Genomic DNA, 27,657 nt, shown 5'->3' with positions numbered 1-27,657 from the left:
AGGAAAAAACAAAAAAGAGGTTAGAGTGGGAGAGAGCCAAAGCATAAGAGACTGTTAAAAACTGAGAACAAACTGAGGGTTGATGGGGGGTGGGAGGGAGGGCAGGGTGGGTGATGGGTATTGAGGAAGGCACCTTTTGGGATGAGCACTGGGTGTTGTATGGAAACCAATTTGACAGTAAATTTCAAATATTAAAAAATAAATAAAAAAAAAGAACTTTGATGGAAACTGCATTGAATCTGTAGATTACTTTGAGTAGTAATGACATTTTAACAACATGAAATCTTCTTATCAATGAACATGAGATGTCTTTTCATTTGTGTCTTCTTTAATTTCTCTCAGCAATGTTTTGAAGTTTTCAGTGCATAAGTCTTTTGCCTCCTTGGTTATGTTTATTCTTAAGTATTTTACTCTTTTTGATGGTATTGTAAATGAGATTATTTTCTTAATTTCCTTTTCAGAGTGTTATTATTATTTACACATGCAACTGATGTTTGTATGTTCGTTTTCTATTCTGTAATGTTGCCACACTTGTTGATTAGTCATAACAGGATTTTCGTGGAATATTTAGGATTTTCTACATATAAGATTCTATCACCTGTGAAGCAATATACTTCTTCCTTTCCAATATGGATGCCTTTTATTTCTTTTTTCTTCCCTAATTTCTCTGGCTAGTACTTCCAGTACTATGTTGGTTGTAGTACTTCACCACTAAAAGTGGTGAGAGGAAAAGATTTCTGTTTTTTATGTGGGGTATGATATTAGCTGTAGGCTTTACATATATGGCTTTTATTATGCTGAGGTCATTTCTTTCTACTCCTAGTTTGTTGAGTGTTGTTTTGAGTTTTTTTAATCATGAAAGGGTGTTGAATTTTATCAAATGCTTTTTGTTCATCTATTGGGATGATCATATGATTTTTATTCTTCATTTATTAATGTGGTGTGCCATATTGATTGATGTCCTTTGTTGAACCTTCCTGGAAATCCAGGGATATATCTTACTTGGTCATGGTGTATGATCTTTTAGTGAACTACTGAACTTTGTTTGCTAGCATTTAGTTAAAGATTTTTATATATATGTTCATTAGGCGTATTGGCCTGTTTTCTTTTCTTGTAGTATCTTTTTCTAGTTTTGGTATATGGGTAAGGTAGGCTTCATAAAATGAGTTTGTAAGTATTTTGTCCTCTTCAGTTTTGGGGGGTGTGGAAAGCTTAATAAGCATTGGCATTCATTCTTCTTTAAATGTTTGAAAGAATTTACCAGTGAAACCATCTGGTCCTGGGCTTTTTTTTTCTTTTTTAATGAACAGTTTTTGATTAGTGATTCAGTCTCCTTACTAGTAATTCATCTGTTCAGATTTTCTATTTCTTCATGAATAAATCTTGGTAGGTTGCATATTTTTTAGGAATTTATCCCTTTCTTCTGGGTTATCCAATTTGTTGGCATATAATTGTTCTTAATCTCTTATAATCATTTAATCTCTATGGCATCAGTTGTAATGTCTCCTCTTTCATTTCTGATTTTACTTATTTGCGTCTTCTCTCTTCTTAGCCAACCTAGCTAAAGGTTTGTCAGTTTTGTTCATCTTTTCAAAACACCAACTTGTAGTTTTGTGGATTTTTCCTATTATTTTTCTATTCTCTTTCACTTATTTCTGCTCTAATCTGAATTATTTCCTTTCTTCTGCTACTTTTGGGTTTAGTTTGTTCTTTTTGTAGTTCCTTGAGGTGTTAGATTGTTTATTAGAAAGGTTTCTTTTTTTTTCAGTGTAGGCATTTATCACCATCAACTTTCTTCCTATTGCTTTCAGTGTGTTTCGTAGATCCAGTGTATTTTTCATTTCCACTTGTTTTCAAATATTTTCTAATTTCCCTTTAATTTTTTCTTTGACACTGGCTGTTCAATAGTGTATTAATTCTGCATATTTGTGAATTTTCCAGTTCTCTTTCTGCCATTAACTTCTAGTTTCATTCCAGTGTGATCAGAAAAGATACTTGGTATAATTCATTCTTCTTTAATTTCCTAATGCTTGTTTTGTGACCTAACATGTGATCCATCTTAGTATTTGTGATCTAACAGGTGAATGTTCTGAGTATGCTTGAAAAGAATGTGTATTCTGCTGCTGTTGGGAGGAATGCTCTGCATATCTCTGTTAGGTCCACTTTGTCTATAGTGTTGTTCACGTACTTCTGACTGGAGGTTCTATCTATTGTCAAAAGTGGGGCACTGAAATCTCCCACTATTTTTGTATTACTATTTCTCCCTTCAGTTCTGTCAACGTTTGTGTCATATATTTGGGTACTCTGATGTTGAGTGCATATACATTTATAATTGTCATATCTTTCTGATGAATTGATCTCTGCTCAGGTCATGATCTTGGGGTTCGTGAGTTTGAGCCCCACGTCAGGCTCTGTGCTGACAGCTCAGAGCCTGGAGCTTGCTTTGAATTCTGTGTCTCCTTCTCCCTCTGCCCCTCTACCACTCTCTCTCTCTCTCTGTCTCTCTCTCTCTCTCAAAAATGAATACACATTTTAAAAACGCAAAAAACAAAATAAAGTGAGTCTCTTCTAGACAGCATAGAGTTGGATCTTGCTTTATATCCATTCAGCTAGTCTATATTTTTTGACTGGGGAGCTTAATCCATTTACATTTAAACTAATTATTAATAAGGAAGGACTATTACCATTTTGTTAACTGTCTTTTGCCCAGGATTGTTTCTGTCTACAGGCATCCTCTGCCCAGCCATACATCTTTTATCGACTTAATATCATTCTTCTGCTCTGTCTGTTCCTGTGCTTCCTTTCCTATTCTCCAAATGTACCCCTTTAAAAATTTTTCTGTCCTTCAAGGTTCACCTTACATGTCAGACCCTGCAAGAAGCCTTTTCAGTTTGCCTCAAAGACAGTACTCCTCTATGCTGAGAAATACCATAATACTTTGGTTGAACCATTCTTATGTCATTCATACTTGTGTTATAATTATTTAAGTATCTGTTTTATGAAATTATAAGCACCCTGAGAGCAAGGACAATGTATGTAACACTGAGCAACAGTCAACTATGAATCTTTGTACTTCCATGTAGTAGGTATTCATTTAATTCACTAGATTGAACTGAGAAGAGTGGAAAGAGCTGTCCTCTACCTGAACCTCCAGGGTGGCTCCCTCTCAAACCCCTCCACTGGCCTCTAGTTAACACTTCCTGCTCCAACTGGAGGGTTCAAGAAAAAGGAAACCTTTAGCCTTATCATGCTTCAATATCAGGTTTGGGATCGATCATTCAGAGTAACCTTAGTTACAACAACCTGTGAAAACATAAGAGGTCAATGATACCTTGCCTTCAGGATCCACCAAGAGAAGATGCTTTGCCTGGCCTCCCTGAAGTCCACTTAGCACATACTGACCAGGAGATGTTGCACTTTCTCGAACCAAAAAGTCCCCATCCTTTACCAAGAGGCTCTCTGCTGCCTTCCTGCTCAGCTTGCCATGGTAGCAGTCTTCATTCCGCAGCTGCTGCTTAATGTGTGGCAAAGAATGTGAGCTGGCAGGCTGGGCTGTGGCACCTGGCTGAACAGTTTCTGGTGCTTCTACAGTCAAAACACAAAGAGAGGCATCACCAAGCTACCTCCTCCTTCATTCATTCATTCATTCATTCAGCAAATATAACCTGAGGCCCTACTGTGTGTTGTGCACTGTTTAAATAATGCTGCTTCTAGAACAAATGGAGTTTTGTTTCCAGAACTTCCCACAGGCTTTAATTTAATGGTAGAACCAAACATTGCCTTTGGCTTCTGTTGGCAGGAAAGACTTGACCAGGTGCAGGAGTTTTCCTTTCAGATGAGAAATGGGACTGACCTGCGAGAATTGCTTTCATAACTGCGGAGAGAGGCACTCTATGTCCCAGGGGCTGTATGTTAAAGAAAAAAGAGGCTTACGCAGTACCTGGATCAAAGATACTTTGAAAACATTCCCAAACTCTTTGGAAATGCCTATGGTAACTTTGGACTATGCCCACTTTTTAGTATTTAGCTTTTTATTTTTTAAACCAAATTACTAATGTGCTTCAGAGATGCCTCTGACCAAAAACTTCAAAGCTATGCTGAACCTCACAGCATTCCTATTAAATGACCACTCTGGTGTTTGTGTCACTCACCTGCGTGGATAAAGCACAGTTAATCAGGTAAAATAAGGCAAAGCATCAAGGAGGCCATGGTCTGATGCAGTTCCCCAATGTTCTGCAGAACAAATACTCTCTAGAGTTGAGGGCAGAGGGGATGAAAAGGTATATCCGGGTGGCATGTAATAGTATTTTGATACTCATGGTAATAATAATTATTATGCAGTTCTCATTTATCATCTATGATAGGCAGCGCTCAGTGTTCTACACATATCTTGTTCGGTTCTCAAAACTAGACAGACAAGGAAATGGATCTTTAAAAAGACCACATGAATTACTCAAAGTCACATTGCTAATATGTTGTAAATCTGGGGTTTGAAATGACATCTATTTGACTCCAAAGCCCAGGTTCTTAATCACCACAGTCTAAAACCCTTGCCTTAAAAGTGAAAATCTTTCCATTATCAAAAGTGGTCTAGCCAACTCTACTTCTGCAGTACCTACAATGGTCCCAAGTAAAGAGCAAGCCTGGGGTGCCTGGACGGCTCAGTTGGTTAAGCGTCCGACTTCGGCTTAGGTCATGATCTCATGGTTCATGGGTTTGAGCCCCCCATCGGACTCTGTGCTGACAGTTCAGAGTCTGGAGCCTGCTTCAGATTCTGTGTCTTCCTTGCTCTGCCCTTCCCCTGCTCACACTGTCTTTCTGTCTCTATCAAAAATAAATAAACATTAAAAAAAATACCAAGGCTATCAGGATGATATACAGCATCTCCAGAAGTAATAAAAATTCTTAGGTCTGAATCCAGGTAAAAGTTGTATGGTTTACATGGCAAATTTACTAGGAAAATAACTGCAGAAATCAGACTTTGTCTACTTAAATGCAAAGGATCTTTTGCATAGAAGCCACCCTTCATCTTTATAAATGCAGAAGTGTGTTTCCATGTCCTTATGCAAGGGTCTCGCAAATGAGAAATCCTCTTAACTCTAAGTTCTATAACTTACACGTGACAATCTCATGAAGTCATTGATACAGGCAACCAGTCCCTGCAGACATAACCCAATTCTCCTGTTAATATGTTATAGTTTTGTCGCTACTTAAGAACAGGATCCTCTCTGCATAGCACGATTATGATGCAGCATTCACAAATGTGTCTTTTTGAAAATATCTTGAGTCTGTATTTAATGGCTGAAAATATTCTCCTCCACAATCAGGTCTATCTATTGTTGCCAGAAAAAGGCTGAAAAAACGTGTCCAGATTTGATAAATAATAAATGAAGTTGGCCTTAGTGCTGCTTGCTTTGAGGCATAATAGAGAACTCTGATAAGTAGTTGCATGTGTGTTTGTGTATGTGAGAGGGAAAGTGTTTGTGTGAGTGGAAGAGAGATACATGCATGCGTGTGTGGGGGCACACATCTTAATGCATGATGGCTTTCAGTTTATTCTGAGATAAGGGTGGAGAGCTTTTGGACAAGGACAAAACAAAAGAAAAACAGACATGATATCATCTTGAAAAGAGGCAACAGATCATGGGCCAGCCTGAGGATATGGACAATATTTTCCTAACACAGTTTCCCAGATTAGCACCAGAATAGCACACACTGTGCTGGGACATTTCAATCATCTAAAAATTTGCTGAAAATCTACTTTTCCTAAAACTAGAATATCTGAAAGATTTTTTTAAAATTTGTTTTAATTTTAAAAAGTTGTGCATGCTACTTGTTTTTAAAATCTGGGAAACACAGAGAAACAAAGAAAAATAATCACCTGTGGTCCCATCACCAAATACAACTACTCTTTAACATTGTGGCACATTACCTATTAGCAACTCCTTTCTCACATAATGTTGACTTTGAGAAAGATAATCATCATTTAAATCTAGTTATTTACACAAAATTCCCATAGGAAATTTAGTAAGTTATTGACTTGATATAATTAAGAACATATTTTCTCAGAAGTAGTGAAGATCAAGGATGCAACATGATTACGGCCACTGTACATTTAAGTGAGACCTAAAAAGAAAAAAGTGATAGGAATCATAGAAGAAAGCAATCATGTCATCTTGCAGTTCCCATAGCAACCGAAAACATATTTTTCACAATCAGAAATTTGGGAAAGCCCAAGACAGATATGAATATCCACACCCATAAGCATCTGATGGGCAAAACCTCAGACAGGGAGCCTAGGGCTTAAGGAAGAGAAAAATATCTGACAAGCAAAATCAGATTAAACAATCCCACGTAATCCCGGTGATAAAGAATAAGACATTTAAAGAAACCAATGTGAACTGTGAAGACAGCATACTGATGCATTCAATTTTTAAGTAGCACATGTGACTGGGTATTTCGGGGTAGAAATTATTACATTAACAAAGGGCTGAAAAAATAGATGTCCATCAATAAGGGGATGATTATATAAACTATGATATGCTCATATAATACTATAAAACAATTGAAAATAACAAAGATTTGTTCATCCAACATAGGAGGACATAAATATGTAAAGCAAATATTAACAGACTTGAAGGGAGAAATAGACAGCAATACAGTAGTAGTAGGGGACTTCAATACCCATTTTCAACAATAGATAGATGATCCAGATCGAAAATCAGTAAGGAAACTTTCGACCTCAAACTACACATTAGACCAGATTGACTCAACAGACAGTGACAGAACATTTCACCCAAAAGCAATAGACTATATACATTCTTCTCCAGTGGACATGGGACATTCTCCAGGATAGATCATATGTTAGGCCACAAACAAGTCATAATACATTTTTAAAAAATGAAATCATATCAAGTATCTTTTCTGACCACACTGATATGAGAAATCAATTACAAGAAAACTAGGTAATTCACAAATATGTGGAGATTAAACAGCATGTCACTAAACAACAAATGGGTCAAAGAATAAATAAAAAAGTAAATCATAAAATATCCTGAGACAAATGAAAATGAAAAAAACCTATGAGATCCTAGCAGAGGCAGTTTTAAGAGGGAAATTCATAGAAATTAATACCTCCATTAAGAAAACAGGGGTACCTGGGTGCTCAGTCAATTAAGCACAGAATTCTTGATTTGGGCTCAGGTCATGACCTCACAGGTTCCTGAGATTGAGCCCCACGTCTGGCTCTGTGCAGACAATGCAAAGCCTGCTTAGGATTCTCTTTCTTCTCTCTCCCTCTGTCTCTCTGCCCTCCCCTGCCACTTGCGTGCATGCACATGTGCTCTCTCTCTCTTTCTCTTTCTCTTAAAATAAATAAACTTAAAGGGGTACCTGGGTGACCCAGTTGGTTAAGTGTCCGACTCTTGATTTCAGCCCAGGTCATGATCTCACAGTTTGTGAGTTTGAGCCCCGAGTTGGACTCCGCACTGACAGTGTGGAGCCTGCTCAGGATTCTCTCTCTCTTCCTCTCTCTCTCTGCCCATCCCCTACTTGCACATACTCTCTCTCAAAATAAACTTAAAAAAAAAATTAGATAGTATCAATACTAGTAATTCCCTTCTGCCAAGTTTGATAAAAATAAAGATTGTGTTGAGCTTTTCCTACACAATGTGATAGGATTAATTGGGGAGCCCAGAAGGCATGCTTGGGAGATACTACACTCATGCCTCAAGATTTGTTTTTGTTTGTTTTATTTTGTTTTACTGAACTAATCAGTAAGCTTTTGACTGGAAAAGGGAAGCTAAGTATGCCTAAGTAAGGAAAGAAATATCAGGAAACATTAAGGAGGAAAGGTTAAAAAGTATATTTCAGACATTTTGCAGAAATTTATGTATAAGGTTATCCCTACTCTATCTTATTTCATTTTATTAAATCAACATTATTTATACTTTTAGAGTTGGAATTAATTTTTTTGGAGAGAACAATTGCATCAGGGGGGCAGGAGGGCTATGGTACACTATATCCTAATAGGAAATAAAGACTGAAGAAGTACCTGAAGCCTTTATTTAAACATGTTCCCTCCAAGTCCGGGAGAGTCAAAAGGATGACAAAAAGGCTGAAATCAGTAAAAATGCATTTTGACATTAAAATTTTGGACAAAGCTGGCCTTATTTACTTTCAACTAATGACAGGAATGTTAATATACATTGATTTTACTTTTTCATATTATTGAGTTGTCCATGACAAAAGACAAAGGTTCTTTGTTTACATTATAAAGGTTTTTTCCTGCTATGCTGTGCCTTTTATTCCCATGATGTATTCATTCCATAACTGGAAGCCTGTTTCTCCCACTCCCTTTCACCCATTTTGCCCAACTCTCTTCTCACATCCCCTCTGGCAACCATCAGTTTGCTCTCTGTATTTATAGGTCTGATTCTGCTTTTTGTTTCTTTATTCATTTCCTTTCCTTATAGAGCCCACATATGAGTGAAATCATATAGCACTTGTCTTTTTCAGTCTGACTTATTTCTGACTTAGCATAATACCCTCTAGGTCTGTCCATGCTGTTGCAAATGGCATGATCTCATCCTTTTTTATGGCTGAAAAACATTCCATTACACCACACACACACACACACACACACACCTCTTTATCCATTCCTTTATCGAAGGACACTAAGATGCTTCCATATCTTGACTGAGTTATAAAGATATTTAACATTAAAGATTTGCTTATAAGGGAACTGCAGTTATGAATCAATGAATATCCCAGATCCCCTAACTCAGGCCACCCACTAATTGAGTTTTCTTTTTTTTTTTTTTTTAAGTTTCTTTATTTTGAGCCTCAAAAAATTAAAAATAGATCTACCCTATGACCCAGCAATAGCACTGCTAGGAATTTACCCAAGGGATACAGGAGTGCTGATGCATGGGTGCACTTGTACCCCAATGTTTATAGCAGCACTCTCAACAATAGCCAAATTATGAAAAGAGCCTAAATGTCCATCAACTGATGAATGGATGAAGAAATTGTGGTTTATATACACAATGGAATACTATGTGGCAATGAGAAAGAATGAAATATGGCCCTTTGTAGCAATGTGGATGGAACTGGAGAGTGTTATGCTAAGTGAAATAAGTCAAACAGAGAAAGACAGACACCATATATTTTCACTCTTATGTGGATCCTGAGAAATTTAACAGGAGACCATGGGGGAGGGGAAGGCAAAAAAAAAAAAAAAAAAAGAGGTTAGAGAGGGAGGGAGCCAAAACATAAGAGACTTTTAAAAACTGAGAACAAACTGAGGGTTGATGGGGGGTGGGAGGGCGGGGAGGGTAGGTGATGGGTATTGAGGAGGGCACCTGTTGGGATGAACACTGGGTGTTCTATGGAAACCAATTTGACAATAAATTTCATATTTAAAAAAAGAGAGAGAGAGAGAGACAGAGAGCATGAGTCAGAGAGGGGCAGAGAGAGAGAGGGAGGTAGAGAGAATCCCAAGCAGGCTCCATGCTGTCAGCGCAAAGCCTGATGGGGGGCTCGAACTCACGAAATGTGAGATCATGACTTGAGCCGAAGTCGGATGCTTAACTGACTGAGCCACCCAGGTGCCCCTAAATGAGTTTCCTAATAATACACTGTTGCTTTGAATAGTCCATGAAATGGAAGCCATCAAGCATATACTCTTATCAAGTTAGTTTTAATACCTGAGTTTTAATACCTGAGGTCCAAGTTAGTTTTAATACTTTTTTCAAAAAACTACCTCCCCTAACAAATATTACCTTATCCATACCGGTCACTGTACAATGGACTGTTAAATCCACTGCAGAAATCTGAACTGATTGCATATTCCATCATCCATCAAACAAAATGTATCACCCAGATGGCTCTTCAATGAAAGACAGGTGCCCCAGGTGTCATCAGCCAGCCTCCAGCTGACCGCCCCTTGAGGGTCTGCCTCACCTTCAGGGAACTGCCTTTTGCCCAAAGGCTTGCCCTCCCTTGTGTGGCCTACACCCACAGACTGAAATAAATGGGATAAAAGGCCCAGCCCTTTGGCACAATGTGGCACAGCCCTGACGTGCCCCCTATTCTCCCTGTAGGGTTGGCTGAGGCTCCATCAGGGCTGCACAGTGACTCTGCTTCTCCATCTGCCCAAGCCTGCTTCTTCCCCCTCCCTTCCCGATAGTGATCCCAACAAGTACCCTGCATGCCAAATCTCCATCTCAGTGTTTGCTTCCAGAGAACCCAATCACGTTGTTTAGGTGCCAAGACTGATCACAGAGAGCTTGCAAGAAGATGGCTCACTTGTCACCTGGCTGGTAATGAGGACGTCTGTTTCTTAGTCTAGGAGTTAAGGTGGTCTGGTGAAGTCCCGGCTCAGCAAAATCTCCTTCTAAACTTCATCTTGTTATTGCTCACGCTAGCTGGAAAGTTGTCTTTGGCCTTTTGGACAGACTTCCTGGGCTAGCAAAAGGACTTTCCAAAGGACTGGCTCTCCATCTTTGGAGTGAACCAAATGTGGTTCACCCAAATTTGAACCCAACACACTTTAATATTTTATAAAAAGCATTATTTATTTATTTATTTTTTAGTTGATCGTAGGCTTTTGGTTTGTTTTGCTTTTATTTATTTATGTTACTGTGTACGCATTTACCCCTGGAAGCAATTTAGCAGGAAAATGATATCTGTCTTATTGCATTTAACTCACAGTATATGGCTGAAGAAAGAAGCCATCTTATTTTAGTGTTCCATAGATGACTTACCAAGGAGTTTCGAAATGAATAAAATTAAAACCATCACTCAACAGAGCCAAATAATGGTCACTGTTCCTCACACAAGCCCACAAATTCAAAATTATCTCCTGGCTTTGACCATCCTTCCTTCAGCAAGAGCACACAGCCAAAACCAAAAGTTGGGACCCAGTTTAAAGCATTTGAAAAGATTATTCAACATCAAAGACCCCAAACCTTGAAATCCATAATATCTCCCAAATTAACTGTGGTACAAGATTGAGGTAAGAAAGAATCCTTTTTGCTCCCTGAAAATGAGACCAAGGAAATAGTCTTCCTGAAAATGAGAGCCAGTATAGTGAAATGAATAGTGGCCCCCCCAAAATGATACATTCAGGTCCTGATCCCCAGTCCCTGTGAATGTGGCCTAATTTGGGGAAAGGGTTTTTGCAGATGTAATTAAGTTAAGGATTGTGAGATGAGATCTTCCTGGCTTTAGGGCTCACCTAGAAGAGAAAGGGATTGTCCTAGAAGAGACAGGAGAGAGAGGTTTGAGAATGGAGGTGAAGGCCATGTGAAGACTGAGGCAGAGAACTGATGTGTCCACAAGCCAAGGAACACCAAGAATTGCCAGCCATCAGCAGAAGCTAGGAGAGAGGCATGGAGTGGATCCTCCTCCAGAGCCTCCAGAATGAACCACCCCAGCTGATGTTTTATTGAGGACCTCTGGCCTCCAGAACTGTGAGAAAAGAAATTTTCACTGCTTTAAGACACTCAGTTTGTGGTGATTTGTTACAGCAGCCACAGGAAACTAACACAGATGGCGAACAGCTACTTACTCTGACGGTGCCACGGGCTCCCCAGGGAGTGAGCTGAGCTTTGATTTGGGGAAGAGCCAAGTGTACTTTGAAGACCCTGTGTATTTATGTAGCAGGGGTCATTGAGGAAATCCACTCGACACGTGTGCTTCATCAATGAGGCATCTCGTTGGCACTGCCCTCCTCTCTCCTGTGCGTTACCTGTAGTGATTAGTTAATGATCAATGGATCACGTTTTTACTTTGTAAACAACACGTAAAATTGTGTTTGAGTCTAGAATTGATAGGAAGGGAAAAGCCACACTCGTCCTATACAGATTTGAATACTGACCTCTAGATTTGACCTGTAAAAACAAGATAAGCACCAGGCTTTGAAGGAAAGCACCATCTCTTTGGCCTCCCAGGCCTTCCCTCCCCATCCCTCTGCTGACCCACTGCTTCAACACCAGACAGGAAACAAATCAGGAAGACCCAGGAGAGGAACAGCCAGAGAAAAAAGGGAGCCAGCTGTCTAGCAAACAGCACAAACCGCACACAACACTGCTCAAGGCCGCAGTCCAGGAACCAAGAAAACACACGTGCCATACAGAACTTGAATATCTATTATTTAAACTGCTTTTCAAAATAAGATAAAAAGAGAGAGGGAGGCAAACCACAAAACACTCTTAAATACAGAGAAGAAACTAAGCGTTGCTGGAGGAGAGGTGGGTGTGGGGAGGGGCTAAATGGGGGCTGGGCATTGAGAAGGGCACTTGTTGGGATGAGCACCGGGTGTTGTATGTAAGTGAAGAATCACTGGTTCTACTCCTGAAATCATTATTACACTATATGTTAACTAGCTTGGATTTAAGTAAAATTTAAAAAATAAAAAATAAATAAGTAAATAAACTGCTTTTCAAAAAACTCATTACATAATTAGTAAGAATGGAAAGTCTGTCTCTCCCTATGCCCAAAGTTTTGTTTTGCCAAGCTCAGCCTTGAACCAACTGTTGACATTTATTCTGGCACTTAATGGAAAGAAGAACTCCCCCCTCAGGATATCTCCTTTTTCCCTCTTACTCTGTCCCCTCCTCTTCCATTCTATTCCATATACTGTGGCCAAAATGATCTTTTTACAACTGAAAACCTGATAATATTTTTCAGTGGTTTAAAAACCCCTTACCTGCTTCCCATTGCTCTTTGGATACAGATCAAACTCTCCAACAAGCCCCAAGCCCTGCTCCTGGCTACCCAGCTTCCCGTGCACCCCCGTGCTCCTCAGTCACACTGACCATCCTGGAGGCTAATCTCCACCTTAAGGCCATCTTCTTTGATTGGCATGCTTTTCCCTCACCATTCTCCATCACCCTCACCCTTCAGGTACCAGTTTAAACATCTCTTTCTCAACAGAGCTTTCTCTGACCTTCTCAGACTAGATTAAGTCTCTCTGCTTTCCTAGAAGTTTGTTCTTCACCTTTGAAGGCCATACCACAAGAGCAAATAATTCTATTATGTCATTTTGTTTAATACCTGTACTACATCTAGACTGCGTGTTCCATGAAGACAGAGATCCTGCCTCCTAACACATGCTTGCCACATATGACAAAAAATAGTTACTGAATGGATGGATATTAGCACCATATTTCAGTACCTGGTGCATGAAGTATTTTGTACCATCCAGATGGTTCTGTCTTCAGAAAGCCAGGATAGAATATTTTTGTTTTTCCATTTAAACAGGTACATTTATATTTTTGGCCAAATGTGCTACATGATCACCACCAGGCTGATCTGAAGTGGTGACACTGACATTCCATTGTCTTACCATAAAACATCAGTTTTTCTATTGTTTCAGTCGTTAAACTCCTGGATGTGGTTCAGAAAGGACCAACTTTATACTGGATTTCACATCATGATGAGCAGTGCTATAATTTTTATAACATAAAATATGGAAACCCAAGGGCACACCAAACAGGGGAAGCCCAGTCAGAGGGCTACAGGCTTACTACCTACTCCTCCTTTCCTCCTGGCCTGTCTGCCAGCTGTTACACATCACCGTGTCCCCTGTCATACCCCTGAGGGAAGAGTGAGATTTCTAAAGAAGGAGGGGTGGTCAGGGCACCTCGTTTCTTTGTTGCATTGTGCAACATATGGCAGTGTCCATTTGCTTGGTTAAGTGGATTTATGAATTATGTTATCTAGTTTAAACTTACGTCCATAAATGGACAAGTGGCTAAAAGATCACCGCAAATATCAAATATTGAAGGTCATTCTTTTACTCTTATTACAAACTCCTCCTTGGCTGTATTATGAGCTTATAAACAAGAATGATCTAATTAGATAGGAACTTGGCCTCCCAAAAGTTAAAATTATCAGGATTTGAAATGTGGACATACGTCTATTTTCTTTATCAGTAAATGTGCTAAATGTATATTGGACCCTGAGATATTATCTAATGATAGTATTCAGCCACTGTAATTATCAAGGCATTTAAAAAATGTTTATTGTCATTAACTCTAACTTTGAAATTTTCTATTTTCATGTGTGTGTTAAATTTTTTAAAATTTTTATTTATTTTTTGACGGAGGGAGAGCAAGCAGGGGAGGGGCAGAGAGAGAGGGAGACAGAAATTCAACCAGGCTCTATGCTATCAGTGCAGAGCCTAGTGCAGGGCTCAAACTCATGAACTGTAAGATCATCAACTGAGCCAAAGTCAAGAATCAGATGCTGAACTGACTGAGCCACTCAGGCACCCCTTGTGTATGTTTTATTATACATGCATAACATATTAGCATATGTGTATATAACTTATACATGATTGGTTTATCATTTATTTAGGAGTGCCTGCTCATAAAAATGTACTGAAAGCAGACTATGATCAAAGTGTTGTGGGGCACCTGGGTGGCTCATTTGGTTAAGCAACCAATCTTGGTTCAGGTCATGATCTCACAGTCCGTGAGTTCGAGCCCTGTGTCAGGCTCTGTACTGACAGCTCAGAGCCTGGAGCCTGCTTCAGAGTCTGTGTGAGCAGGAGCTCTCTCTGCCTTTCCCCCACTCATTCTCTCTCTCTCCCTCTCTCTAAAAAATAAATAAACATTAAAGAAAAACTGTGGTAAGAGGTCTGCTTCAAAATCAACATGGACCTGAGTTCAAATACTTGTGATACTTCTTACTGTTTGTATGGTTTGGGGTAAGTTATTTACCTTCCCTAAGCGTCAGTTTTCGTATCTGTAATATGGGGATGCCTAGCTTAAAACACGGTTGTGAGGACTAAATGAAAGAATGTGGGTGAGACACTTACTGAGAATGGTGCCTGCCTCATAGGGATGTAGTAGGGATTCGATAAATAGTTAATATCTGCTCAGTTAATGTGTTCATTGATGCTGGGGCTCTGCACATGGTACTTCTCTCCTGCTGCAATATCCTCCCTCCCCTTTCTGTACCTAACTCCTATTTGTCCTTTAAGATTCCATCTCTTTCAAGAAGCTTCCACCTTAGAGGCACATAGGTGGCTCAGTTGGTTAAGCATCTGACTCTTGTTTTTGGCTCAGTTCATGATCTCGTGGTTTGTGAGTTTGAGTCCTGTGTCAGGCTCTGCGCTGACAGTGCAGAGCCTGCTGAGATTCTCTCTCTTCCTCTCTCTCTGCTCACCCCCTGTGCTCATGTGCACAGGCTCTCTCTCTCTCTCCCTCTCAAAAATAAATAAACAAAAACATTAAAAACAAAAGAAGGGGCACCTGGGTGGCTCAGTCAGTTAAGAATCAGACTTTGGCTCAGGTCACGATCTCACAATTCATGGGTTCAAGCCCCACATCGGGTTCTGTGCTGACAGCTCAGAGCCTGGAGCCTGCTTCAGATTCTGTGTCTCCCTCTCTTGCTGCCCCTCTCCCACTCCCACTCTGTCTCTCTCTCCCTCTCTGCCTGTCTCTCTCTCAAAACTATATAAACATTAAGAAAATTTTAAAAAAAGAAAAAGAAGAAGAAGCCTCCCCCTTAGACCTTCCCTCCCCCAGGCCAGGTCAAGTGCCACTCCATACTATAGGTGTCTGTTTACTTGTCTGTCTGTCTTCCCCTTGAAACTGCAAATTCCTTGAGTGCTTAAGGAGGGACTAGAACCCATTTATCTGTTGTATCCTCTGCATCTTCAACGACTGGTATGAAGTAGGTGCTCATGTTTGTCAGCTGAACAAACAGATAATGAATGTCCACTTGGCCTTCCTTTCTCAGCATATTTGACCCACGTTCTGAGTCAACCTTTAGCACAAGGCACTGACTCGTCTGCCCCTCAAAGAGTATGGCATGAGCAGACCACATCAGGTTTACCATCCCATAGGATTATACAAAAGCATCAATGTCTAAATCCAGTCTCTCTTGAAAACAACCATTCCTCTTTTTTTTTCAAATGCACTATTTCATTTAACTCAGCAATGTTGCCTTAAATTAAAAGAAATTATATATATATTATATTATATTATATTATATTATATTATATTTCAGTCTATACCCAAGTTTAAAATCTTTCTTGGCTAAAGTGTGTGGTTGATGAGAGCTTAACCACACATGACAACCATTATGCATTCCAAACTTTCTTTTTGCCAAGTATTACTCTGAGAACCTATCCAAGCTGCCTAAGAGAAGATTTGTGGCAAAAAATAAATACATACTATACACAGGGTATACACTGTAAGTACCAAAGTTTTTTAAGTACAGGCCCTTAGGGTTTGTGGTAATTTAATGTCTTTTTGATTAAAAATATCAATATTTCCATTTGAACTTGGAGGTCTGGGAAACATTATTCTGTTTTACTAATTAATTTTCTCCATAAGGAATTTAATATTAAGGAATGGTATCTTTTATAAGTCTGGTGATAAATATAATTAACTCCTTGAACAACCAGAAGCCTATTGCAGTATTTATAATATACTGGAATTCAAGTTTTAAATCAGTATTTGAACAAATAAATGTCCTGGGAGGAAAAAGCCAAACCTTACTGAAAATATTTGCATAGGTGTTTCTCAAATGATTATGTCTAAAACTCTAGGAAAAGCCATAAAAATTATGCATTTGCTATTCTGGCAACTGCTATTAAATTGCTCACTGGTCAAGAATTTCAGATCAGTTTTTATTTTTATTATTTTTAGAGAGAGAGTGTGATCAGGGAAGAGGGGTGGGGGGGCGAGAGAGCGAGCGGGGGGGAATCCCCAAGCAGGCTCCACACTCAGCACAGAACCCGACACAGGGCTCAATTCCTTGACCCTGGGATTATGACCTTAGCTGAAGTCGAGGGTCAGATGCTCAACTTACTGAGCCACCCAGGCGTCCCTCAGATCAGTTTTTCAACATATGCCCAAGTATTCACAGGCAGGCCTCAAGATAGGAACATCTGATTTCTGGGTATCTGTGGATGAATGGACAGTGTAGTACTAAAGTCCTTCCTACCACAATAGGAGGAGCCTTAATTGTTGTGGCCTGTGGAGCAAGGGTCAAGTCCTTCAATCCCTCCTAGCATTCTGGGTCCCTGATGGAACTTAGAACCTGCTTTCCTTTTTTTTTTGTTTGTTTTAAGTTTTTAATGCTTGTTTATTTTTGAGAGAGAGAGAGAGAGACAGACATAGAGTGTGAGCAGGGGAGGGGCCAAGAGAGAGGGAGACACAGAATCCGAAGCAGGCTCCAGGGTCTGAGCTGTCAGCACAGAGCCTGACGCTGGGCTCAAACTCACAAACTGCGAGATCGTGACCTGAGCCAAAGTCAGCCACTTAACCGACTGAGCCTCCCAAGCGCCCTGGAACCTGCTTTGCTAAGGAAATAAGGTTATAGCTCCATGATTTTCAGGGGAAGAAAGTATGCAGTTGGAGGACTTTTTCGAAACCACAAACACCATCTCTCACCAGCCCAAGATCTTTAAAGGTTCCCAGCTATGAGCTGTTACCTTAGGGCCACCACAAGGAAGGCAGCTCTGTACTGGTTCCAGGCTATCCCACAGTCAGAGTGCAACTGAAGAACAGGCACTTGCTATAGAATTTTCTATTGGTGTGTTTGTCATCACAAAATATACATTTAAGCTTCAGTACAGACAAACCAGAACAGTAGAACGTGGTGTACTTATCTAGGAGATAGCCATCATGGCTAAAATTAATTCTGGAATTAATTCTAGAAAAATATGTTCCAGACTCCAAATAAAGGTTTATGAAAAAAGTCTGTTCATAAGTTTGGATTTGCTTATAGTGGCTTAGGGCATATAGAAACCATGAAAGAATAAGGGGTTACATCGTTTGTTGGTTTAAAGGAGAAATAAAACCAAGGTAAACAGAAAAAATAAACTGGATTCTATGACAAGGTTACACTTACAAAAAGAAATGTCTTAAATAAGATTGAAACAATACCTCTATATCTATTAATTCCTTTATAAATGTTCCTCGGGATTCTATCCTATGTCCAAGACTCATCTATCTCGCCCCCGTACTCTCTCTGTGCAATGATCTGGGAAGTGGTCCTGGCACATTCCAGAAAAACCAGGAATGCTGGTTCCCACTCATACTGTTTTTTCTCTCTCTCCCTCTCTCTCCCCTCCTTTCCCATTTCCTTCTCTGTGCCTGGATAATTCCCATTCATCCCTCAGGTCCTGGTTTGGTTGTTTTGTTGTAGAGGTAAGTTTAGGGAGACCCCCTAGAGCCCCTCAGATTAAAAAAAAAATTACGTCTATTCTTGGGAGAGAGAGACAGAGGGTGAGGAGGGGAGGTGCAGAGAGAGAGGGAGACACAGAATCCGAAGCAGGCTCCAGGGTCTGAGCTGTCATCACAGAGCCCAACAAATGGCTCGAACCCACAAACCGCAAGATCATGACCTGAGCTGCAAGTCGGATGCTTAACCTACTGTGCAACCTAGACACCCATAGGGCTCCTCAGATTAAGTTAGGTTTCCCTGGTATTTGTTCCCATAACATCTTGGGCTTTGGAACATCCATCTATTTGTAAGCATTTGATTTAGGTGTGTCTTCCTTGTTAAACTACAGATGATATGAGTACCAGTTGTGATTCCATCCCTGCCGCCTAGCACAGCGCCAGACTCTAAAGAGGTCCTTATAGTCACACAGTGATGTGTTGAATAAATGAAGAATATAGAATGAGATCAAAGAGCATGTGGAGATATTTCCAAGTGAGCCTCAGCACAGGTACAAAATGATTATAATATTACAGGGCACATGTGGTAGGTTCCTGACTTTTAAACCCGTAGGTTAGGGATTTCCAAATAAGGAAAAGGAGGGAAGGTGGGAGGAATACAGATCTTAGGGAGCACAGTTGTAAAAACACATTTTTACTTACCATTAATTTGTTGTAGTCACATTACTAAAAGTTAGGTTAAAATTCTAAGTAACTTTAAAGAATGGCAAGGAATTTTAATGTCTGTCAAAAAGAACCATATTTTTTACACAATGGACTACTACGTGGCAATGAGAAAGAATGAAATATGGCCCTTTGTAGCAATGTGGATGGAACTGGAGAGTGTGATGCCAAGTGAAATAAGCCATACAGAGAAAGACAGATAACCATATGGTTTCACTCTTATGTGGATCCTGAGAAACTTAACAGAAACCCATGGGGGAGGGGAAGGAAAAAAAATGAGGTTAGAGTGGGAGAGAGCCAAAGCATAAGAGACTCTTAAAAACTGAGAACAAACTGAGGGTTGATGGGGGGAGGTGGGAGGGAGGGAAGGGTAGGTGATGGGCATTGAAGAGGGCATCTTTTGGGATGAGCACTGGGTGTTGTATGGAAACCAATTTAACAATAAATTTCATATATTAAAAAAAATTTTTTTAAAAGGAACCATATTTTTAAATAATTAACAATACTGTCTTAGTTCACTACTCCTACTATTTTTGCATGGTAGAGGAAGGTAGTAATCACAGCTGTACCTAAAACAATAAATCCTCATGTATCCCCTGTGTATAAGAAATAATAAAATGAATAGATTACATTGGCATAATTCCATAAGAAGTATGCAAGTATCCTTGGAGGTGACTACCTTGTAGGTGGCAAGTTCCTGCTAATTTGAGTCCCTAAGTGTGGTTATCCAACTTTATCCCCACAGTATTATTTATATCATCCAGTTATCCACTCCTCTAATGCTGCAAAACTTTGTTCCCAAAGAAATAAGTACTTTCAGCAATTTATAAGTATTAAATGACTAACTAGCAGCAAAATTTTATGAAAATATACTTCCAATCTGAGAGTTGATGTTCTACATTTGCATTGTGGAAAAGTCGTGCCCCACATCAATTATCGCATCCAGTAATAAGACACTGAATGCCCTGGGAAACGTGGGGTAGTTGGCCCCTAACTGGGACTCTCACCTTTCAGATTTCTTTTTGTTTTCGATGCCAAGCAGACAAAAAAGGTTTTATCTTAATCCTAATGGACTTGACAAGCATCAATTTTCACATTAGCTTAATGTCTGATCTTCTTCGAAGTGGAGCTGTCTTGAGTTTTAAGCAGAGAAAACACCTTTTCAGCGAGACCTTTAATGATGTTAAAGCAATCAAAGACCTCAAGAGGTAGAATGACAGTGTGGTCAAGCACACAAGAGTGAGGGGAAACCATGAGTCTCCCAAGTGACACACATGTGGCATTCTGGGCCTCTCAGAACGTGGGATGCAGCTGAAGCATTATACACCTGACTTTCCCATGAAGTATTTCAGAGTGAAGGCCACACACAACCATATGACTTACAAGGAACAACAAGAGTGGCAGATGGGGAAGGACAATTGTACCTACCTATTGCCCTGCTTTGTTCTAAACAGTTCTCGTACACACTGCTGCACTTGGAGTTTCCAGGCTGCACGAACAACAAATTGTGAGACATTTACAAACATGGTATACGTTCATAAACTTGCCAAAAAAACAAACAAAACACTAATAACAGTCCTGGAAGAATACAGCAGACAGCTCCACTTTCTGACATAGTTAGTGTCTGACAGGTAACAAAAGGAAGGTGAGATTTTGCATGGGGAACATAGACTCCTAAGATAGCGCACTGTGCGGGGGCTGCAGAGGTGGGTCTGAGCAGGGGTGGTTGTAAAGGCTGCTGATATAAGGCCCGCATCCTGAGCATCACTGCTTTTGTTAGGGAGGTCCTATTCCAGGACTCAATCCAAGTCTCAGCCAGAAACTGTGAAAGTGTGATTTCCAGGACACTTGTATAAACTCTCAGTATTTAGCAAGCCTCTATCTAACAGTGCATTGGCAGATTGGAGCCCTACTCTAATGAGGTTTGTGCCGGGCTCACTTTCCATCCTTAAAAATGTCATCTATATATATATATATATATATATATATATATATATATATAGCATTAATATACATATATAGATAGATATAGATATATATAGATATACACAATTCAATAATGGGATGGGATCACTGATGCCTTTGAGAAGGGCAACATCTATCCTTTAGAAAGATTAATCCAGCAGTACCATGCAGAAGGGTTTGAGAGAATGAAACTGGAAACAAGGAAGGGGCTTTCAGAATCATCTGGGCACATGAAGGCCAGAACTTAGAAAGGTACAAGAGGAATGTAAGAGGTTGGGTAAATTCTATCAAAAGATTTCATGGTAGAATCTTCAGTCTTGAAGACTGAGTTGACATGGAGTCCAAAGTGTGAGATAAACAAAAGACTGCAGATTAATGAAACAGCAGCAGTGTCATTAATTAAACATGAGTAAGTCACTAGAGGAATCTGGTTTGGAGTCAAGGAGAAAATGCTGAATTCAATCTTACATAAACAAGTAATGTAATGCTTATAGCATTACAGCTGGAGAGATAAGCAATGGCTGAAGACAGAGAAGCTGGAAGACTGTGTATACAGGTGGCATGCCAGAGGAGAAACCAAGGGCAAGGCCAAGGGCAGAGCAAGGGTGGTAAAGGGTGGGGGGCTGGGGTTTGAAGGGGAGGGGGTAGAAGAAAATAAAATATAAAAAGAAAAGATGTAACTTACTTTGAAACAACTCTATAAGATGACAGGGCAAATTTAGTAGAATGATAATTGTAGAATCTAGGTTGTGTATATGAGTGGTCACTGTATAATTCTTTCAACTTTTCTGTGTGTTTGAAAACATTCATAATAAAATGTTGGAAGACATGAAAATGAGAAAAAAGAAGCAACTAGAGATGGGGGTTGAGAATGACACAATAGAACTGCTTTAGAAGCTAACAGAAGTTCTAAAATTAAGGGAGAGGCAGCCAATGGGTATCAAATTCTGTAGACAGACTCAGAACATTGAAGAAGAAAATTGATTTAGCAATGAAACCATCGGTGACCAAAAAACCATTGGTGACCATTGTGAAAGTAATTTCTATCAAGTTGTCAAGCAGAATTCAGATCTTGGAAGTACAGTGTTGATGTAAAAACTGGGATGGAGATGATGGTTTCTAGAAGTTTGTGGGTAAAAGGAGGTGAGACATTGTAAGTTGGTTGGAGGAATCCAAATTCATTTGCAGACAGAAGATACTGGTAGACGAAGAGAAAATAAAGATTGAGACAGGGGTTGATAGACAGAACAAGGGCAGAGAGTTGGAAGGTGGGGATGGGATCAGGAGCTCAGGGGAAGGATGGCTGTGAAGGCAGTCGCTAAGGACGAGAAGCAAGGAGAATATGGGAAGATGTGGAGACGAGGAAAGGTGAAGTTGAATGTAACATGTTGGACTGCCCTCGTCTTCCCAGTGAAAGGAGATGTGAAGTCATCCACTTAGGCAGCAAGGAAGGGGGTGGATTTGGAGTAAAAATGGTCCAGTGCAGGCTCCGACAGTGATTCATTCTCTGGCTCAGTACTGAGGAAGGCACTTTCTCTAAACTAGCATTTGGAAACTCAAATTAAACTTTCTAGTGACAAGGACAGAATCACATTGCTAAGTTCCGGTAACCATAAAGCATTACTTACCAGATAGCACAACTTTTCACACCGTATGGGGCAGTAAGCCATCTGTTCTGTGGCTTGGACTTTGATGCGCACATCTGAAACACCACCTGCAGGTGGCTGCTTCCCTGGGATTTCATTGTAATACTCATGATCTTCTCTCTCCACAGCAGGACCATCAAGAGGCACCTCCTCACTGTAAGGGAAAAAAGAATCCCCAAGAGACTGGGTGGGAATTCAAATGCTGTAGGGGAGGCAGAGGGATCAGAACCATGCAAATCATCCTGAAAAATGCTGCATTCATATTTTAAAATTATAGCTGTGCTTAAGTGATGTCAAATATCTGGATGGAAGCAACCAGATGGTTGTTTAGCTTTCCATAGACAATTAAAGTGGGGCAAGCCAATGGAAAGTGCCAAGGGTGATGCTTTTGTGTCTCCTCCCAGTGATTAAGAGAAACACACACACACACACACACACACACACACACACACACACCTTGAATGTAAGTCATCTATGTCAGCAGGATACAAAATTAAAGTTTTCCTGAGTATCTTCAGCATGTTTGGATTGTACCATTTTGGAAATGTTTTGCTCAAAAAAAAATTAGATATTGGGCAGGGGGCCCAGTTTGTGAAACTAAGATGAAAAAAATAAGAGAGTTATGGCCAGCCATCTCGTCTGCACAAATTTGGAGAAGTATATGGGATTCATAAAGAAATATTAGAACCATATGTGAAAGTGGGTAGATTTATGTAAACATGCATTGTTTTAAAAACCGAAACAGGGCAAAACAAAAACAAAAACAAAAACAAAACAAACAACTTTTCTTCCAAATTGGAATTAGTAGCTTTCTTATGAAAAAGAATAAATCAAGTCCTTTGGGATTGAACTGATTCTACTGACAAGCCACACAGTTTTGTCGGGTTCGTTACCTGTCAACAAAGTGATAGCACTAGGATGTAAGTATTATCCTGGGAAAAATTCAACCTCAAGGCTTCCTAGTAACCCCCTCTCCTTTGCTACCCCAGACCACCTTAAAAAGGGAGATCTCCAAACCCAACGTTTGTTAATACACAAAGTAACTAACCTGGGGGCAGGGGGTGCATTTAAAAGTACCCAAGACTTTTGTCTCTTGGGTATGAATTCTGCTCACTGTACTCTACACTGCTGGAGGCTGTCAGGCCTGAAGGGCTCAGCTTTCCTTGTAGACTTTCTGCGCCTCACATAGAACAACCAGATCCTTGGGTCACATCACCTGCCAGCCCTGCCACAGTTTAACTGGAACTCATCTATTTACATTGCAAACTAGCAAACTAACAGCGATTCCTGCTATAGACATTTGATTCCTACTGTTTGCCTCTTCATTTCTGATTTTTTTTTAATTTTATTTAAAAAAAATTTTTTTTAATTTTTTTAAAATTTATTTTTGAGAGAGAGAGAGAGAGAGAGACAAAGCATGAGCAGGGGAGGGGCAGAGAGAGACACAGAATCTGAAGCACGCTCCAGGCTCTGAGTTGTCAGCACAGAGCCCAACGCGGGGCTTGAATTCATGAACTGCGAGATCGGGTCCTGAGCCAAAGTAGGCCGCTTAACCGACTGAGCCACCCAGAAACCTCTTGATATATTTTTTCTAGTGGTATGCATGGGATCTGGGATTGAAACAATTCTGAGACATTTGATATCTGTTATTTTATGATACTACTTAATTCATAGCTCTATATGATATCAGAGAAACAGGGAAGACCCCTTCTTGGAGTGTCTCCTTTAATTTTGATACAAAGCAAGAGGAAATATCTGGACAAATACAAGAGAAAGAAAAATAGAAAATGTCATTATTAGTTTGTACTGAAACTGCCTATTTGTAAGAAAAAATTTACTAATTTCATTAGTCAGTTTGAAAATGCCATATTAATTTGAAAATACAGCAAAATAAATATAACAAGTCAAATAATTATAGAACTCTTGGCTGACCTTTCACAAGAAGTATTCAAAGAAGGATTTTTCAAATACTGTTTAAACCGGAGTTCAAAAGCCTGCCCTATGGTGCTGATGACATCTTGGGCCATTCCGCTACGGCATTCCAATATGTGGCAGGCTGCAAGTGGACGAACAAAAAGAAACTGTAATAAATTTTCAACAAGAAAAGGTTATAATAAAAATATTTCCAGAACACAAACTGGTACTTGAATAAAAGGGAGTAGGTTTATAAGCTCTCTTCAGCTCTGAAATGGCAGAAAAGAATACCTCATATTTCATTTGCATCAAAGAGAAAAAAAACATTCATAGTTTACATTTAAATATCTCAAACACTGACAGATTTTGGTCTCAAGACAGGTTTTTGGAGGCCCCCATTTTTATAAAACCAGACTGATCCTAACCAATAACGTGACTCACGTTCAATGTTAGCTCTAGAATTCAATACCAGAGATGCTGAGGGCAGCAATCTGACAGGAAGGCTTGTGGTTGTGCTGTTGTCTTTGCAAAAATATAACTTTCCAAACCTTCTCTCCTCACTCAAAGTGGGGGATGAGCTGCTGGCAAAAACAGGAGCTTTATAATACCCCTTTGCCCTGTTATTGCTTTTTTTAACATTTTTTTAACATTCATTTATTTTTGAGGTGGGGGAAGGGGCAAAGAGAGAGGGAGACACAGAATCCAAAGCAGGCTCCAGGCTCTGAGCTGTCAGCACAGAGCCCGAGGCAGGGCTCGAACTCATCAACCGCGAGATCATGACCTGAGCCAAAGTTGGACACGGCCAACTGAGTCACCCAGGAGCCCCATGTCATTGCTATTATAAAGCAGTGATGGTATGGTAACCCCTGTCTTCACAACCCTACTAAAGAACTATCTCCATTAAGCATTTAAAATTTTTTTTTCGACGTTTTTTATTTATTTTTGGACAGAGAGAGACAGAGCATGAACGGGGGAGGGGCAGAGAGAGAGGGAGACACAGAATCGGAAACAGGCTCCAGGCTCCGAGCCATCAGCCCAGAGCCCGACGCGGGGCTCGAACTCACGGACCGCGAGATCGTGAGCTGGCTGAAGTCGGACGCTTAACCGACTGCGCCACCCAGGCGCCCCTCTCCATTAAGCATTTAAAAACAAGATTTTGTGACAATGGCATGACCACAAGATGTTAACATTTTTTATTAGATACTTTCTCTGAGAAGCTGGTACTGGGAAGAGGAAGATTTTCACAAGTAATTTAAAGAAATAAATTATGGAGGGGGCAGCTGACAGAATATCACAAATGAGCAAATCCGCTGCTGCTGCTGCTGCTGCTGCTGCTGCTGCTACAGAAAATCAGGAGCTTATGTGGAGAGACTATAAATTCACCTCCCACCATATGGAGTATCATTCTTGCTTCGATGAGAGTCTGGGGTCTTGCTTAGGGCCCTGCAATATGGAGATTTAATTGAAATGGAAGTTTCATCAGGATGACTTAAAGATAAAGGCAATAAATCTTGTGAGAAGTAAAATCTTTAAAATACATATTGATTTGTATAGCCTGAAGAATGGAGGGATGAGAAAAAGCGTAATAATGGTTAAATATACACAAGAACGTTGTAAAAACTGTTAGCTACTCTCTGAGAACAGCTTAAGCGAGTGCATGGGGAATTAGAATAGAAGCCCAGGAAGCCTCCTGGGTCTCAGGAACTGTGGAGCCAACACTGGGACACCTTACTAAAAGGGACACCAAAGGAGAGGAGAGAGAGCTGTCTTTATGGAATGAGCTAACCGTGCTGACTTGGAAGCATGGTTTTATGCTTTTGCATTCTCTTGGAAAGGATTTTGTATGCATGTGAAGTAAAAGGCAATTCATTCACATCTGATAGAATTTTCAGAGCCTATAAAAGTACACAATAGTAGTACCTACAACAGTGTTTCTTTTCTTAGCCTTATGTTATAATTATCTCAGGAAGGGGCTGGCTCCTAAGTAGCTCAATCGGTTAAGCCACCGACTTTGGCTCAGGTCATGATCTCCCAGTTCGTGAGTCTGCACTGGCAGCGCAGAGCCTGCTTAGGATTCTCTCTCTCTCCCTCACTCTCTGCCCTTCCCTGCCCTCTCCTCTCAAAATAAGTAAATTAAAAAAATAAGAATCTCAAAGAATCTCAAATAATTCTCATTCCAGAATTGACTTGACTTTCATTTAAAGGATTTAAATGAAATTTTTATAGGGTTGGTTTTTTTAATGTTTATTTCTTTATTTTTGAGAGAGAGAGAGCAAAGGAGGGGCATAGAGAAACACACACACAGAAAGAGGATCTGAAGCAGGCTCTGCAATAAGAGCCAGATACGGGGCTCAAACTCATGAACCATGAAATCGTGACCTTAGCTAAAGTCAGACACTTAACCAACTGAGCCACCCAGGCGCCCCAAATGAAATTTTTAGAAAGCATGTGTTTGTGTGTGTGTGTGTTCATGTGTGTGTAGGGGGGGGGGGCGGTGGGGGCGCAGTGGTATTACTAAATCAAACAATGCTAAGGTGTAAATCTCTAAAAGAATTGCCATTACCATTTCTTATAAGGTTATCCCTTTAAAGAAGCAACTTGTAAACTGATATAGACTTAGGAGCTAATTCTAGTTTTGAAAATCCAATTAAGAATGCTTATAGATGGGGGCACCTGAGTGGCTCAGTCGGTTAAGCATCCAACTTTGGCTCAGGTCATGATCTCACGGTTTGTGGGTTCGGGCCTCACATGGGGCTCTGTGAGGACAGCTCAGAGCCTGGAGCCTGCTTCAGATTCTGTGTCTCCCTCTCTCTTTGTTCCTCTCTCTCCCTCAAAAATAAATAAAAAACATTAAAAAATGGGAAAAAAAAGAATGTCTACCCTTTCTGCCAAAGGAAAATGTTTGATCTATCTTTAGACTGTTATTTTAAATTGACCCTTCTTTTTCTCTGCAGTAGCTTCACACATGAGCAACACATAGAAGGTGTTTTAAAAATTGTGTTGAATGAATACATACTGATTTTCCTGAATCGCATCAATAATTCTAGTGTGAGAAGTTCTCTTCAATTGCATTAAAATGACACCTGCAGCAATCCCCATAGTGGGAAAGGTTCCTACAGCCATTGAGTGGTGTGAATCATTGCTTGGTTTACTCATGGAGATATACTTAAATCTACAAGGTGCCCTTGGAAATGTGCTCTCCAACTGACCCAAGAGAAGTTGTGTTACATTATGACTAAAAAAGGTTATGCCCTTAAATTCTT

The 27,657-nt window shown here is 40.0% G+C and overlaps 1 protein-coding gene across 1 annotated transcript in view; it reads right to left on the bottom strand.

Annotated features, from left to right (window-relative positions):
- Positions 1–27,657, bottom strand: part of SHC4 (SHC adaptor protein 4) — a 130,361-nt gene that overhangs the window by 7,486 nt on the left and 95,218 nt on the right. The window contains exons 7-11 of the mRNA XM_058737803.1: positions 24,413–24,536; positions 22,463–22,634; positions 20,298–20,358; positions 11,573–11,752; positions 3,332–3,585 (exon numbers count right to left, since the gene is read on the bottom strand). Of these exons, the coding sequence (XP_058593786.1) occupies positions 3,332–3,585; positions 11,573–11,752; positions 20,298–20,358; positions 22,463–22,634; positions 24,413–24,536 (791 nt within the window). The remainder of the gene's footprint in view (positions 1–3,331; positions 3,586–11,572; positions 11,753–20,297; positions 20,359–22,462; positions 22,635–24,412; positions 24,537–27,657) is intronic.

Source organism: Neofelis nebulosa, chromosome 7 (genome assembly GCF_028018385.1).
Source record: "Neofelis nebulosa isolate mNeoNeb1 chromosome 7, mNeoNeb1.pri, whole genome shotgun sequence".
Lineage (NCBI taxonomy): Eukaryota > Metazoa > Chordata > Mammalia > Carnivora > Felidae > Neofelis > Neofelis nebulosa.
The sequence above is the reverse complement of the archived record's forward strand: the minus strand, read 5'-3'. Positions and strand labels throughout refer to the sequence as shown.